The sequence below is a fragment of the Macrobrachium nipponense genome, chromosome 7 (genome assembly GCF_015104395.2).
Source record: "Macrobrachium nipponense isolate FS-2020 chromosome 7, ASM1510439v2, whole genome shotgun sequence".
In the NCBI taxonomy this organism is placed as follows: Eukaryota; Metazoa; Arthropoda; class Malacostraca; order Decapoda; family Palaemonidae; genus Macrobrachium; species Macrobrachium nipponense.
The window spans coordinates 49313797-49327960 of record NC_061109.1 but is presented as its reverse complement, the minus strand read 5'-3'; the positions used below and the strand labels follow the sequence as shown (position 1 = coordinate 49327960).

At 44.2% G+C, this 14164-nt stretch overlaps 1 protein-coding gene across 1 annotated transcript in view; it reads right to left on the bottom strand.

Annotated features, from left to right (window-relative positions):
• Positions 1–14164, bottom strand: part of LOC135216964 (intermembrane lipid transfer protein Vps13-like) — an 840085-nt gene that overhangs the window by 738053 nt on the left and 87868 nt on the right. Inside the window, 2 exon segments of the mRNA XM_064252490.1 lie at positions 1792–1995; positions 5930–6016. Coding sequence (XP_064108560.1) covers positions 1792–1995; positions 5930–6016 — 291 coding nt within the window.

Genomic DNA, 14164 nt, shown 5'->3' with positions numbered 1-14164 from the left:
CCGCCATCATACCCAAACGTCGATGAGATTCTTATAAGAAAAACTCCCAAAGCGCTTGCCTCTTCATAACGAGGGAAGAGCATGAATGAAGGAGTGTGTCCGCATTACTCAAAGAGGAGCCTCGCGACTGCCACTCTCTCTTAAGAAGATTTGGAATATTCTGGCGCCTGGCTCCTTGCGCCTGGATAGTTTCCGCGCGCCTGGAATGTTCCGCACAAAGCTAGAAAGGAGACTCGCTCCTGGAACGTTCGCTTGTGTGGAAGGTCCCGTGCGCCCTGATAGTTCCGAGCGCCTACTAGACCCCTTTTAGAAAGAGCCTCTTGCCCGGAAACGTTCAATGGAAGGATCGTTCTGATTGCCACTGTACTATAAGGCTCCTTGCTCTAGCCGTCTGTTTTTCTGTTGCAATTTGCGCCAGGCTGGCGCTTCGTCTCTTTGAAGGCGCCTTGCGCCAAGAAAAATTTTCTAGAATGCGGCTCGCGCTCAGTTTGCTAGAAACGCGGCTCGCTTTTGGTTGTAGGAACGCGGCTCACGCTAGTCTGTTTTCTGGAACGCGGCTCGCTGCTGGCTGTTTGGAACGTGGCTCACGCTAGCTTGCTGGAACGCGGCTTCCTAAGTTCCTGGCTGGCTCTTGCTCAGTGTTCTCTTAGTTTTCAGAGAACGCGCTAGATCATCAAAACATATACATTCTTCGTCTTTTCGGATGTAAGATGAAGAGACGCACTTTTTTAAGGATGCCTTTTCAATGGCTATCCTTGGCAGTCTGGGACGTCTACAGAACCTGCCGAGGGGACGCCCTGACCGTGGGGATTTCTCTGAAACCCCCTTACGGCTTTCGACATTCCTTCTCCCCTGGGCTTGGGAGCTTGAAAGAGGTCTAGGCCTGGGAGCGAGACAGAGCCGATCAGACGCACCCTCCACTGCAATGGGGAACACTAGTAATCACTTCTTACCTTTCAATAGCTCGCAAAAAAAATTTTGAGCCACAATCCTTGTCTTCAAATTGCAATTATGAATTTGAGTTTCTTTCCTGCTAAGTAAGAAGGTGGTGAGGATGCAATGAGGATGCAACACTACTAGTACTGTTAATACTCTAATTGCTCGTTAGTACGAGTTTCTAAAAACTTTTAAAAGAAACGTATCTAGTTACATGCTTTACTGACTCCCTAAAGTAGGAAGTCAGTATATTTCCTCAATCAATTCTAACACTTATTACACATATTAATGAATAAATATTAATATTTCCCTTTCTTGCAAACTATGTGAGTGTCTACCGAAATTTCGGTAGTTACACGTCATATATTCTTCGAAATTTTCGAAGCCAAATTCATTAAAAAGTTAATAAAAGCGTATGCCGAACCAAAGACCCAGTACTTCCCTGCAAAAGACAGCCCAGAAGATCGATGGCGATGAAAAACGAAAATCAAGTCAGGAGGTAGCAACAACATATGTTGACACTACCGCGACAGAGAAAATCTGGTTCTAGAACGGGAACGGTTCCTATTCCTGCCACCAGCGGCAGGGGGGGTAGATCACCTGACCTACCTGCAGCGTGTGCCGCGAAATTCGAATTTCTGTCGGACGTCAGAGACATAAGCTAAGTATATATCTGCCGGGGAAGTTGCATGTACAAAAATTATTTTTTCCGCTTCCGCGCTCACTCAAAACCGGCTCCAGCATTCGGGGGAGTTTTTTATTTTTACCGCTTCAGCGTTTAAGGGTTAACAAGGATAACAGTAATAAGCATATCCATAAAAGAGATATTAAAGCTAAAACAAAAGACTATCTTACCTTTCTCTTTTTCTTTGGCTTTTTGTCTTGCCTCCTCTGCTCTTTGAAGGGCAGACATTTTGCTTTCATGTTGAAGCTTTTCCTCTTTCTCTCTGTCATATTCAATAGAGGTGTTTGGTACAGCAATCACATATACACCTTCCACTACAGCAATCCACTGGGATGTAAACAGATTCTTCCATGGTATCTTTAATGTTAATCGACCTTTAAGTAGAAAAACAAGAAAAATGATATTGTTAAGATACAATAAAGTTTTATACATACTTACCTGGCAGATATATACTTAGCTGGACGACGGAGTCTATAGCTAAGTATATATCTGCCGGGTAAGTTGCATGTATAAAAATGTAAGTTTTATAACACAATTGTGTTCAAACAAAACTGCTAATTACAGTAGATCATTCTTAGGCCCAAGAGTTGCCATGCTCACCATTCTTTTGACCAACAGACAAATGTGTACATGCCTCCTGTTTGTACTTAGGTATGCATTAGCTACCTCCCTTATTTTTTCATTAGGACAAGTTCCAAGTCAGTAAGACTCCTGCAGCTTTGATAAGAGCACTCTTTACAAGATTAATGAGTTGGTATAAAAAAACTTAACACCATTTAGTTTCATCACAACCATAATAAACATACATATATACGTACCTGGAATGTTGTTTAAGAGGGAGTACAAGATATGGAATACAGTAACCTAGCATTTGCCCACACCTGAAGAATCTAGCTGTACAATATGGGGACTGTACAAGTCCAAGGCAAGATCTCTAAAATATCCCAAGTTTGCCATGTGTGTGAACTCTAGAAACCTAGGTCATGTAAAGCAAGGTGTTTCCATCAGGTAAGAGACTTCCAGATGTGGAAAGAAAGTCAATTAACAATGAACATGAAAAGTAGACAAAGAGCCCTAGAAGACCAAGTCTCGTGTGAGTGCAAAGAATATGAAATGAAGATAAATTGGAATAAAGAATCCCCAAAACCCTTTCTTGCCCATTTAGTTCACTGTCCATTACATACATTTCTATGATTCTCAGAGCCACCTGCCACAGCCACCACATGCTTCCTCCTCTAGATAGGCTGGAAATCAGTTAGCTTCTTGCATACGGGTTGCAGTAGCCATTCTGGTCTCCAGCAATGACAACTTCCTTTTCCTGTTCTTTCTCATGAAAGATGTAGCAATGGATGATAAGACATTGCTATATGAAAAAAATTAGGAAGACAGAGACTGTAACGGGGTCTGCCAACAAGGAAACACCAGGAGAGATACTCCCACACTTTCAGAATGTAATAAGTAGGATGATGACAAATCTTTGCTTGCACATCTGCCAGAGTAGAAAAGTCCACGGAAGGACAGCAGCACCTATCCATCTAGATTAAGCCAACCTTGTGATGGCACAGGCTCTTCAGCAGCCCTTAAATATAAGCATCTACCTAGGCCGGGGAGTAGAATGTCTATGAGCAGTGACAAAGGCACTATAGAGTAGGTAAAGGCATGCTTATGTTGTCACGAACAGTCACAAATGCCCTTACTTCAAACCACTATGGCTGGAACTGCAAAAGTTATCATACTTATAACAGGTGCAGCCAAGGAAAGAGCAGGCTTGGCAATAATAATCACATCAGTGACTTCCATACTATTCTGCATAGATAAGAACAGAATTCTTCAACCACGACAAGTATTCAGACACGTATGCTTCTTTACTGGTTATGACACATTCACATGGGAACAAGAGCAGTTTAACATGTGTAGATCAATCCTCAGATGGTGTTGAAGTTATGCACTTAGCAGTAAGCAGGCTTGCTGCTCAATAAGTCCAGTAAGGGGTTGTAAGTGTTCACAGGCAAGGCACATATTGCATTTACATGACAAGGAACAGAGCTAGCAGCAGAATTCAGCTGTTGACATAAGTGAAGTGGGCATGGTGGAAATATATGCCCAACAGAACAATCATTTATAAAAATGTGCTCCAGGTTTCAAAGCATCAAAAGTCCAAGTGTGTGTTATTGTGTGACAATACAGCTGGTCATATAATAAAACCCATGCTGTTGAACTGTTCCAAATGCCAGTGTGCTTTAAAAAAATATAAGGCAGTCCCCGGGTTACGATGGCTCCGGCTTACGACGTTCCGAGGTTAAGACGCTTTTTCTTAAATATTCATTGAAAAATCCGCCCTGGGTTACGACATTTGTTCCGACATTACGACGCTGACGCTTCCGACGCTCCGAGTTAACGACGCTTTTAAATAACGCATACTATGATAAAAATCCTTTATAGTTTAGCACAGTATATTAATAAAAATAAGTTTCTGGTTAGATTACAACAAAAAAAAAAAATTGAGGTTATGATGATTTTCGACACTTTTTATGTCTTATTTTTCTATGTTTTTTAGTGACGCCTCATATGCGGAACTAGTTTCCGAGCGAATGAATACTAGCTTGGATGCGCAAAGTTTATAACAGTCCAAAAGCGCAAATAATGAAAAAATCATTGCTTGTTTCCAGTAATAATAACAAAATTAAGTTTCTGGTTAGATTACAACGCAAATTCCAAGCATCCAAAGAGAGACATTATACAGTAATTTGATCAGAGAGAGAGAGAGAGAGAGAGAGAGAGAGAGAGAGAGAGAGAGAGAGAGAGAGAGAGAGAGAGAGGCGTCTTCCGACGCTCCGAGTTAATGACGCTTTTAAAAAACGCATACTATGATTAAAATCCTTTATAGTTTAGCACAGTTTATTAATAAAAATAAGTTTCTGGTTAGATCACAACAAAAATTTTGAGGTTATGATGATTTTCGACACTTTTTATGTCATATTTTTCAAATTTTTTTAGTGACGCCTCATATGCGGAACTAGTTTCCGAGCGAATGAATACTAGCTTGCGATGCGCAAAGTTTATAACAGTCCAAAAGCACAAATAATTAAAAAATCATTGGTTGTTTCCAGTAATAATAACAAAATTAAGTTTCTGGTTAGATTACAATGCAAATTCCAAGTATCCAAAGAGGGACATTATCCAGTAATTTGATCAGAGAGAGAGAGAGAGAGAGAGAGAGGCGTCTTGGCAAATGAGATCATTTGCCAATGGTCTTGGGGATTGACGTAACGTTTATTTTCTGAACAGATAGGACAGAGAAGTGTTCATTTCATTAAACTGCCTCTGACTCGTGCCAGTAAATGTTTTGTTGATACTAATAATATAAGCCTATTTAAAGATACGTTTACTTTAATTAGTCTATATGATACGTAAATAGTAATCAACTGTTCCTGTAGTCCTCAAGATTTGGCAAAATCGAAGTATCCAAAGAGAGACATTATCCAGTAATTTGATCAGAGAGAGAGAGAGAGAGAGAGAGAGAGAGAGAGAGAGAGAGAGAGAGAGAGAGAGAGAGAGAGAGAGAGGCGTCTTGGCAACAATGGTCTTGGGGATTGACGTAACGTTTATTTTCTGAACAGATAGGACAGAGAAGTATTCGTTTCATTAAACGGCCTCTGACTCATGCCAGTAATTGTTTTGTTGATACTAATATATAAGCCTATTTAAAGATACGTTTACTTTAATTAGTCTATATGATACGTAAATAGTAATCAACTGTTCTTGTAGCCCTCAAGATTTGGCAAAATCACTCCAGGTTGTACATAAAACTTCAAGAATGTAGTGTCACCAGAGGATTACAATAGTTTTTACCTTCAAGAACCAGCATTTTTTGATGAAAATAACTCTAGGTTGTACATAAAACTACAGGAAACAACATGTAGTTTAACCAAAGGATTACAAGTAAGGTTTTTATAACTTTTTATTAGTTTAAGACATTTTTCCAACGTCGTTCCGGCTTACGGCGATTTTCGGGTTACGACGCGTCTTAAGAACGGAACCCCCGTCATAACCCGGGGACTGCCTGTATTTTCATGTACAATACATGTATGTTTATACAGTAAATATAATCCTATTAATTTCTTCTTTACTATCTACGTTTTGCACAGACATTGTTGAAAAAAATTTGGTCTTTCATTGCAGTGGTGATACTACTACTACTACTGTATAACTAAACTACAATACGTACCTACATACATACATACTAAAAATTTTCTATCACTTATTCTGAAGACTCAATGAATTTCAATTTATTAGAGAATGACTTACGTATATGACCAAAGACTGGTCTGAGGGGAAGATTCAACTCATCTAGGGCACTCTTCTTTATGTCCAAATCCCTAAGCTCTACATCTCCTGAAAAAGAAAAGAGCAAAAACATTGAATATCAACACTAAAATAGAACATAAAACATCCACTCTCTCACATTCCATACATCTCTGTTGTCCAGTTAATCCCTTCTCTTTTTCATCATCATCCAAAGCACTAAGAAGTGTAGTGCAAAAAGATGCCATCTGTCATAAACAGAAAACACTTAGCGAAAGAAACACAAAAGAAGTTCAACCAGAACAGTGAGAAACTGTGGAATGCTTTTAATGAAACTGGTATCTGTGTAAGTAATATTGTAGCCCGACCCCCTCTATGGTATCTAAACCTGAAAATGTCAGGCATGTTTATAGTGCTAATTATATTAAAGCCCATACTAAATTTAAATGGTCTCTGACCTTAAATATAGAATCCTGAAAATACTTTCTCCAACTTGCCCGAATGATAGAGGTGAGGCAGGCATCAACAACAATACTTGGTAATCAACTACTACTGCACTGTACATGCTCTCTTTTGTCAGATTGTGCAGAGAAGTTTCTGTATAGCAAATTTAGATTTCAACAATATTACATAGATATATACTTGAACATTTATTATTCTAAAGAAAAACAACTTTTTCTGATTTTTCTGTAATGATATAAATAACCACTTTCATAAAACACTAAACAGAATTTTCATAACAACACATGTTTCCAGAAATTATCCATATATTTTAGCTTACCAAGAATGTTCATGATGACTGCTACCAAAAATCTTTCTTCTCTATTCCTTACGATATGGATCATTGTCCAGGTCAAAGATCACTAAAACAATATGATTTCAAAAATGTTAAGACTATCCTGACCATTTTCTCTGCAGATCTGTTAGGAACAATAAATCTGCACATCTCCCATACTGAGGTGAAAGAAGAGTAATAAAGATCCCATCCCCAATGATACACCAGGGACTGATTGTAAGTTTAAAGAGTAAAAATGTAAAATACTTGCATGACTTGTGATGAAATGCATGAGTTACACTTAAATATGCTTCACTGTAAGTATAAATTACAGAGAGCAAAAGGCAAACTAAAGGATGCACAAGATAAAGTCACAGAATATGTTGAGCAAGTATACAGTCATCACCAAAGCTACGACAGATAAAGTTGTTCAGTATTATAACAGATGAATAAGTAACATAGCAGACAGTTACATTTGGCATATATGATAAATTCTAGAGACTTTGGTAAGTATAACATCAAGAGGACCAACTAATTTCTTGCATTCATACACTGCAAATTACCATCAAGAGGACCAACTAATTTCTTGCATTCATACACTGCAAATTACCATACATTCTTGATTTCCCTCAATCATGTGCCATTTAATAGAAACTTGTATTTGCCATGTCACCAAGATCACTTAAATAAAAATCCATTCTATTGTCCTATAAATTCTAAACAATTCAAGAGGCAACAGGCCACAGAACTATTCAAAGGTAAGACTAACTTCTTAGTTTTAAAATTAACAGCAAAAACTTTAGGCCAATAAAGGGATTTTGACGAAGGAAAAATCTATTTCTGGGCAAGGGCCCGTGTCGCCCAGTGAAATGTCCCTTTAGCCCATATTTCTAAGGTAAATTATTGCTAACATTACCAGAGAAAAAGCTAAATTGGAAATGTCAGAATATTCTGACTCGCTCACCTTATATAAAAGTTGTCGGTATGGTTTCTGGGGAGAGTGAAACCACTACCACGGGCCTCTTACCATTTAGATCCATCCTTCTTCGAAATCCCCCTACCTGAGAGGGACGATGCAAGGCCCGCTCCCAGCTACGACTACTACTAGCGCCCGACGCCATCACTAGCGCCTCTACCGGTCATCCTTGGAGTTAGCCTGTCAAGCTTGGGCCCAAGGGTGGGGGCAAAAACAGGGTGGGATTTCACTGAGCGACACGGGCCCTTGCCCAGAAATAGATTTTTCCTTCGTCAAAATCCCTTTTCTGGGCTCAGTTCGTGTCGCTTCGTGAAATAATCCCTTAAGTTCATTATTTCTAGGTAAATGATACTAACATTACCAGAGAAAAATAAAAATAGGGGGATGTCAGAGTAACTGACTCCATCACCCTAAATAAAAAGAGGGTGTCGGTATGGTGCTGGGGCGAGTGAGACCACTACCACGAACCTCTTGTCATTTAGAATTCTCCTTCATCAAAATCCCCCTCCCTGAGAGAGCTGACACATGGCCGGCGCCAGCAACTACTACTACACATCCTCCCACGCCGACCGCAGCGCCTCTCGTGGCCATCCTTTTCGTTAGCGAACTTCCGTACGCACATGTCTGCCATTGCTCTGTGTTTTTGTGCACTTTTGGATTAACTTTGCTTTCAAGATGGAACTCCAAGCTATCGCCGCAGCTAAGTTAAGTACCCCGAAAGGTTATACTACACTAATTTTAGCCGGCCAGGAGCTGTTTTAACCGTTTTTTAAGTCCAATAATAGTCATCCTGGTCTGGCACCTGGCTCGCCTTGCCGGCTCGCCTCGTGTTTTGGTTAGCTACTTCGGTCTCCCATACCGTGGTAACTATTCCTTGTGTATATATGCCTTTATCATGAGATATTTTATATGTGGTACAGAAGGTTCTACTTCCTTTCTATTGCTTTACATCGTACTATTCGGAAATCCTTTGCCTGTGCCTTAGCTTAGTGTTCATGCATGCATGTTCCTTTGTCTAGGTGTTTAGGCATGTGGGCTCTTTTATTTTTGTTTTATTTTTTTGCTATATTGCTCTTTAGTCCAGCCATCCTGGCCATCGCCCTCCATTTTACGTATTGGCAGAGGCCAGCTCCCAAGTTGTTAGCATGTCCCCCTTCGGGGAGACTAGCCTACTTCTCCTGGACGTCCCTTCTTTTTCTCCCACTCGTGATTTCCTACTTTTCTTTTTATTACAATGTAATTATTGGGTTGCATGTTAGGGGCGATCAGTTCTGCCTAGGCTATGTTTTGTTGCATTTATCGCCTCGTGGTCCACCTGCGCTCGCGTCGGGCCAGCTGATCACCCTGGTCCCAGTTCACCCCCCCCCCCCCTTCCTCCCACGTGGAGGAAGGGTTAGTCCTCGCTCGCTCACGGTCGCTATATGGCAACCATCCGGGCACTCCTCCCCTTTTCCTCCCTACCAGGGGGGATACGGGCATCACGGACTTGGGGGGGTCCTGTGTTGGACCGGTCACGTTTTCTATGAGCTTCAGGGAGGTCCCGGTGTGTTCAGGTCGGGTTGGCCACCCCGCCAGCTCGCGTCGGGCCTTCTACGGCGTTCTATGGTTAGATCTCCTATTCCCTCCCCATCGTTACATGTATAGCTGGCTCCGCCAGCTCTTTGGAGGGGGATCACGGAGTAGGCCTTTCATGCTTCCCCTGTATATGATTGTTGTAATCTCTTTCGTTTTTCCGGCGGAGCACCCGCTCACCATCCGTGGGCTGGCGGAAGGGTTCTACCCCCATACATTGTTATTTGTTTTGTTTTAGTTTTATTTTGTTTAACTTTATGAATAATCTTCTCACGTTCTCCGCTGTGTTGTACCCTCACCTCGGTGTACTATATGTGTATGAGCAGGTATCTGGTTTGGCGGAAATCTTCGCTCCGGTGTACCGGAGTTTTTCAAGCCAGTTTACAGAGTCCTACGGACTCTCTCACACGGATTACAGGAGAGGATTATGCCCAAAAATCATTTCACTCCGGCATGCAGCGGAGCTTCATATCTCTTAGCGGGTAGTCCTGTTACATGAGTATCTGCTGATACTCATGTATCTGTTCACTTACAGGCTACCAACTGTCAGGAGGCAGGATGTAACGCCGTCCTGCAGGACCCTTGCGGTCATGAGGTCTGCCGGACCCACGCTCCCTGTGCTGTCCGCCATAATGACTTGATCGTGTGGCACCATGAAGCCTGCTCCATTTGCTACAAGCTAGTGGAACAGTTTTCTACCGGAGTAAGTATATACCGGCGTAGGTATCGTCTCTGTTCTTGGTATATACTGTCAGATAATTTTGTGTAAAATTGGATATACGGTATGTGACTTAGAGTCGTAAGTGTTAATGATATATCTTCGGGGCTTCGTTGTAAGGACTAGAATGACCCTTTATTTCAGGCTACTGCCGTGAAGGACGCCGCGTCGGCTACCCTGAAAGCCTGGGTAGGTGGTTTTGGGAAGAACGTGTCGAAGGGGCAGCCGTACATTTTAGACAAGAATATGGCTGTCCGCATCTTCCCAGGCGGCAAGTCGACCGGCTACGTCGACCCTGTTGCGGCAGCTCCGGCTATAGCTGCCATCCAACTGCAAGTGGCGCAGGCCTTGGCGGAGGGGGGAGCCCCGGAGATCACGGAGGACGTTGCCACCCTGGACCTTAACGTGGAACCTATGACGGTAAGGGAAGGTGAGTTGATGGTTGAGGTAGGTTTGCTGGGCGCTCAAGGGCTTCCCTTGAGCGCATCTGGATCTTCGTCTCCTGTCCCTTCTTCCACTTCTTTCCAAGGTTTTTCTGGATCGGAAATTCTGGCTAGGACGTCTTCCGCCACGGTTGTTCCTAAAGTGAAAGGACAACGCCAACAAAAAACCCTTGAGAGGTCGTCTTCTAAGAAGACTTCGGCCTCATCATCTCATAAGTCTCAGGCTCACCATCCCGGAGCAGAGAAAGCGAAGTCATCCTCTTCTTCGCACTCTAAAGGGTCTTGGGGCAAGTCCTCTAAAGAGAAGGTCTGCGCTCCCGCTGAGCCAGTACCTTCAACGTCCACCGGAGCTCGTCCGAAGACCCCTACTGCGACCAGTACCTCTGGCCCCTTCGATCCTGACTCCTTCACAGCAGGGGTGATGCAACAGGTGGGGAACATGGTGGATGCCATGATGAATGACAGGCTTGATCAAATGCTTGCCCAAATCTCCACCTCGTTTGCACAATCCGATCAGTCGATCCAGAACATCTCGGATCAGCTGACGAACCAGGAAAACTTGCTGGCGGGCCTGAGGGAACATCCCCCAGCAGCTCTTCCTCTGGCAGGCGCCGGAGTAACCCCGATGCCGGACTAACCCCGATGCCGGACTACGACTCTCTTCCCCCATTCACCATTAGTAATCCTTGGAGGGTAGCAGCCTTCGCACCCTTCAAGGATGGAATGATCTCGATCCCGGACTGTGGAACTCGTCGCATCGAGGACTTCGAGTTCCACCCCGCCGATCTTCAACCACCTTTTATGGGGTATGCTAGATTGACGGAGGCAGCTCTGAACAGAGAGGACAAGATCCCGAAAGAGACTGTAATTTACAGTTGGGAGCAAGCCCAGAGAGAATGGGTGAGGTGCCTTAAAGAATGGGACTGTACCAACACCAAACTTCAGGCATTCAAGAGCCCATTCACAATCTTTGTGGCGGAAGAGGAGGCACCACTCCCCTTCTCCACAAAAATTGCGGAAGTAACTATCCAGGCCGCCATGAAAGACGAGCCTCTCCCTCAACTGAGAGAGTCGGACCCGACGTCCCTACTCTTCCCAGCTGCTGAGGACCTCTGGGCTGACCTTCCAGCTTCTTTTACAGTCGGGAAGCTCAAACCGGACTGTGCTATCGAACACTTCGGGGAGAGACTCCCAAGACTACCGGACAACCTGATCCAAGCAGAGTTCGACACAAGGATCAGGCTAGGGAGGACCCTTAATGCCTTAGTAATGACAGAGGTTGCCGCCATGACATATGGTACGGAGCCTCTGTTTAAGCTTCTAGCTAAGGCTCAGACACAGACCGTACAGTCTGATCTGTACAACTTCGTAGTAGCAAGACGAAACTGCAGGAAACATGTCCTGCAGGAAGCCACCATAAGGCATGAGCCTGACAAGCTGCTCTCGTCTTCGATCTGGGGAGCTGACCTCTTCCCTGAGTCTGCTGTAAACGAGGTCCATCACGAAGCGACCAGGCTCAACCAGAGCCTTAGGGTCCGCTGGGGACTTTCTAGCAAAAGGAAGCCAGAAAGCACCCCCTCTGGTTCTAAGAAATTAAAGAAACCTAGGAAGTTCCCAACCTTCCAGGCACAGCAGCAACAACAGTTCGTCTAGGATCTCCCGGTATCACAATCCGTGCAACCGTCGACTTCCAAGAACCAGAGCCAGCCCATCCTCCTGTTGACGTCCCAAAACCAGCCCTAAACCTCCTACGCTGTTTCCCCAGCCTTCAATCCTGTGTTCGAAGGCCAGGCATTCCAAGCCATCAATAGGTTTGGAAGGGGAAGCAGAGCTAGGGGTACATTTCGACAGAGGGGTGGCGGAAGGGCACCCAACAGGGGGAGACACTTCCGTGGAGGGCGCGGAGCACGTCCTGCACAAACCCAGTGAGAACCCTCAGGTAGGAGGGAGGCTGTTCCTCTTCCGACACCGGTGGGGATTCAGCAATTGGGCACAAAGCATTGTGTCCAAAGGGCTGGGATGGAGTTGGATCAAGGGTCCTCCTCCATCCAAAACATTCCTTCAAGTACCAACAAAGGAATTGACAGAGTATGCACAGGAGCTCCTTCAGAAAGGGGTAGTATCAAGAGTCAAACATTTAAAGTTTCAAGGATGCTTGTTCAGCGTGCCAAAGAAAGGCTCAACAAAACGAAAAATAATCTTAGACTTGTCCCGTCTAAACTTATTCATTCGTTGCGACAAGTTCAAAATGCTGACTATCTCGCAGGTGCGGACCTTACTTCCCCGTGGGGCCATCACCACCTCTATCGATCTTACAGACGCATACTATCATATCCCCGTCGCGAGACACTTCCGCCCATATCTAGGCTTCAGGCTAGGAGACCAGGCATTCTCTTTCAAAGTGATGCCCTTCGGGCTGAACGTAGCCCCCAGGGTGTTCACGAAAATAGCGGAATCAGTGGTCCAACAACTGAGATCACAAGGGATAATGGTAGTAGCGTACCTCGACGATTGGCTCATTTGGGCAACAACCGTCGAGGAATGCCTCAAAGCCACAGGCAAAGTAATTCAGTTTCTGGAACATCTGGGGTTCCAAATAAACAAGACCAAATCCAGGCTAACGCCGGAGTCTCGTTTTCAGTGGCTCGGCATTCAGTGGGACCTGAACTCCCACACTGTCAATTCCATTGGTCAAAAGGAAAGAAATAGCCAAGTCAATAAGACAATTCCTCAAATGCAAACAGACATCAAGGAGAAACCAGGAAAGGATCCTAGGTTCCCTCCAGTTTGCGTCAGTCACAGACGTTCTGTTAAAAGCAAAATTGAAGGATATAAATCCAGTTTGGTGCTCAAGAACAAATGTCAAATCTCGAGACAAGTTGTCAGTAATTCCGCCGATTCTTCGCAAACGTCTCCGCCCCTGGGCGGAGTCCAAGAATCTGTCCAAATCAGTTCCTCTCCAGTTCCCTCCTCCGGCGTTGGTTATCCATACGGACGCCTCTCTAAGCGGATGGGGAGGATACTCCCAATTCAAGAAAGTTCAAGGGTCTTGGTCGCCTCAGTTCCGCCGGCTTCACATAAACGTATTGGAAGCCATGGCAGTTTTCCTCACTCTGAAGAGGCTTCTACCAGCCAAGAATTCCCATATAAAGCTGGTTTTGGACAGCGCAGTAGTGGTACACTACATCAACAAGGGAGGATCCAAGTCAAAGCACGTGAACCATGTCATGATGGCCATTTTTTCTCTAGCAACCAAGTACAAATGGCATCTATCCTCCACTCATCTGGCGGGAGTAAGGAACGTGATAGCAGACGCCCTGTCTCGATCAGTTCCTCTAGAATCGGAGTGGTCCCTGGACAAGCGCTCATTCCAGTGGATATGCCAAAGGGTCCCAGGTCTCCAGGTGGATCTTTTCGCATCTCAAGCGAACCACAAGCTCCCTTGCTATGTGGCCCCCAACCTGGACCCTCTGGCTTATGCCATAGATGCCATGTCCATAGATTGGAATCAGTGGAGGAAGATGTACATCTTTCCTCCAGTGAATCTTCTATTGAAAGTCCTGAGCAAACTCAGGACATTAAAGGGACAAGTAGCTCTAGTAGCCCCGGATTGGCCCAAGAGCAACTGGTATCCTCTCCTCCTGGAATTGGGTCTCCGACCTCGACGGATTCCCAATCCCAAACTATCTCAGTCAGTACAAATGAGGACTGTGTTCGCTTCCTCAGGAATTCTCAAAACCCTAACTTTATGGAC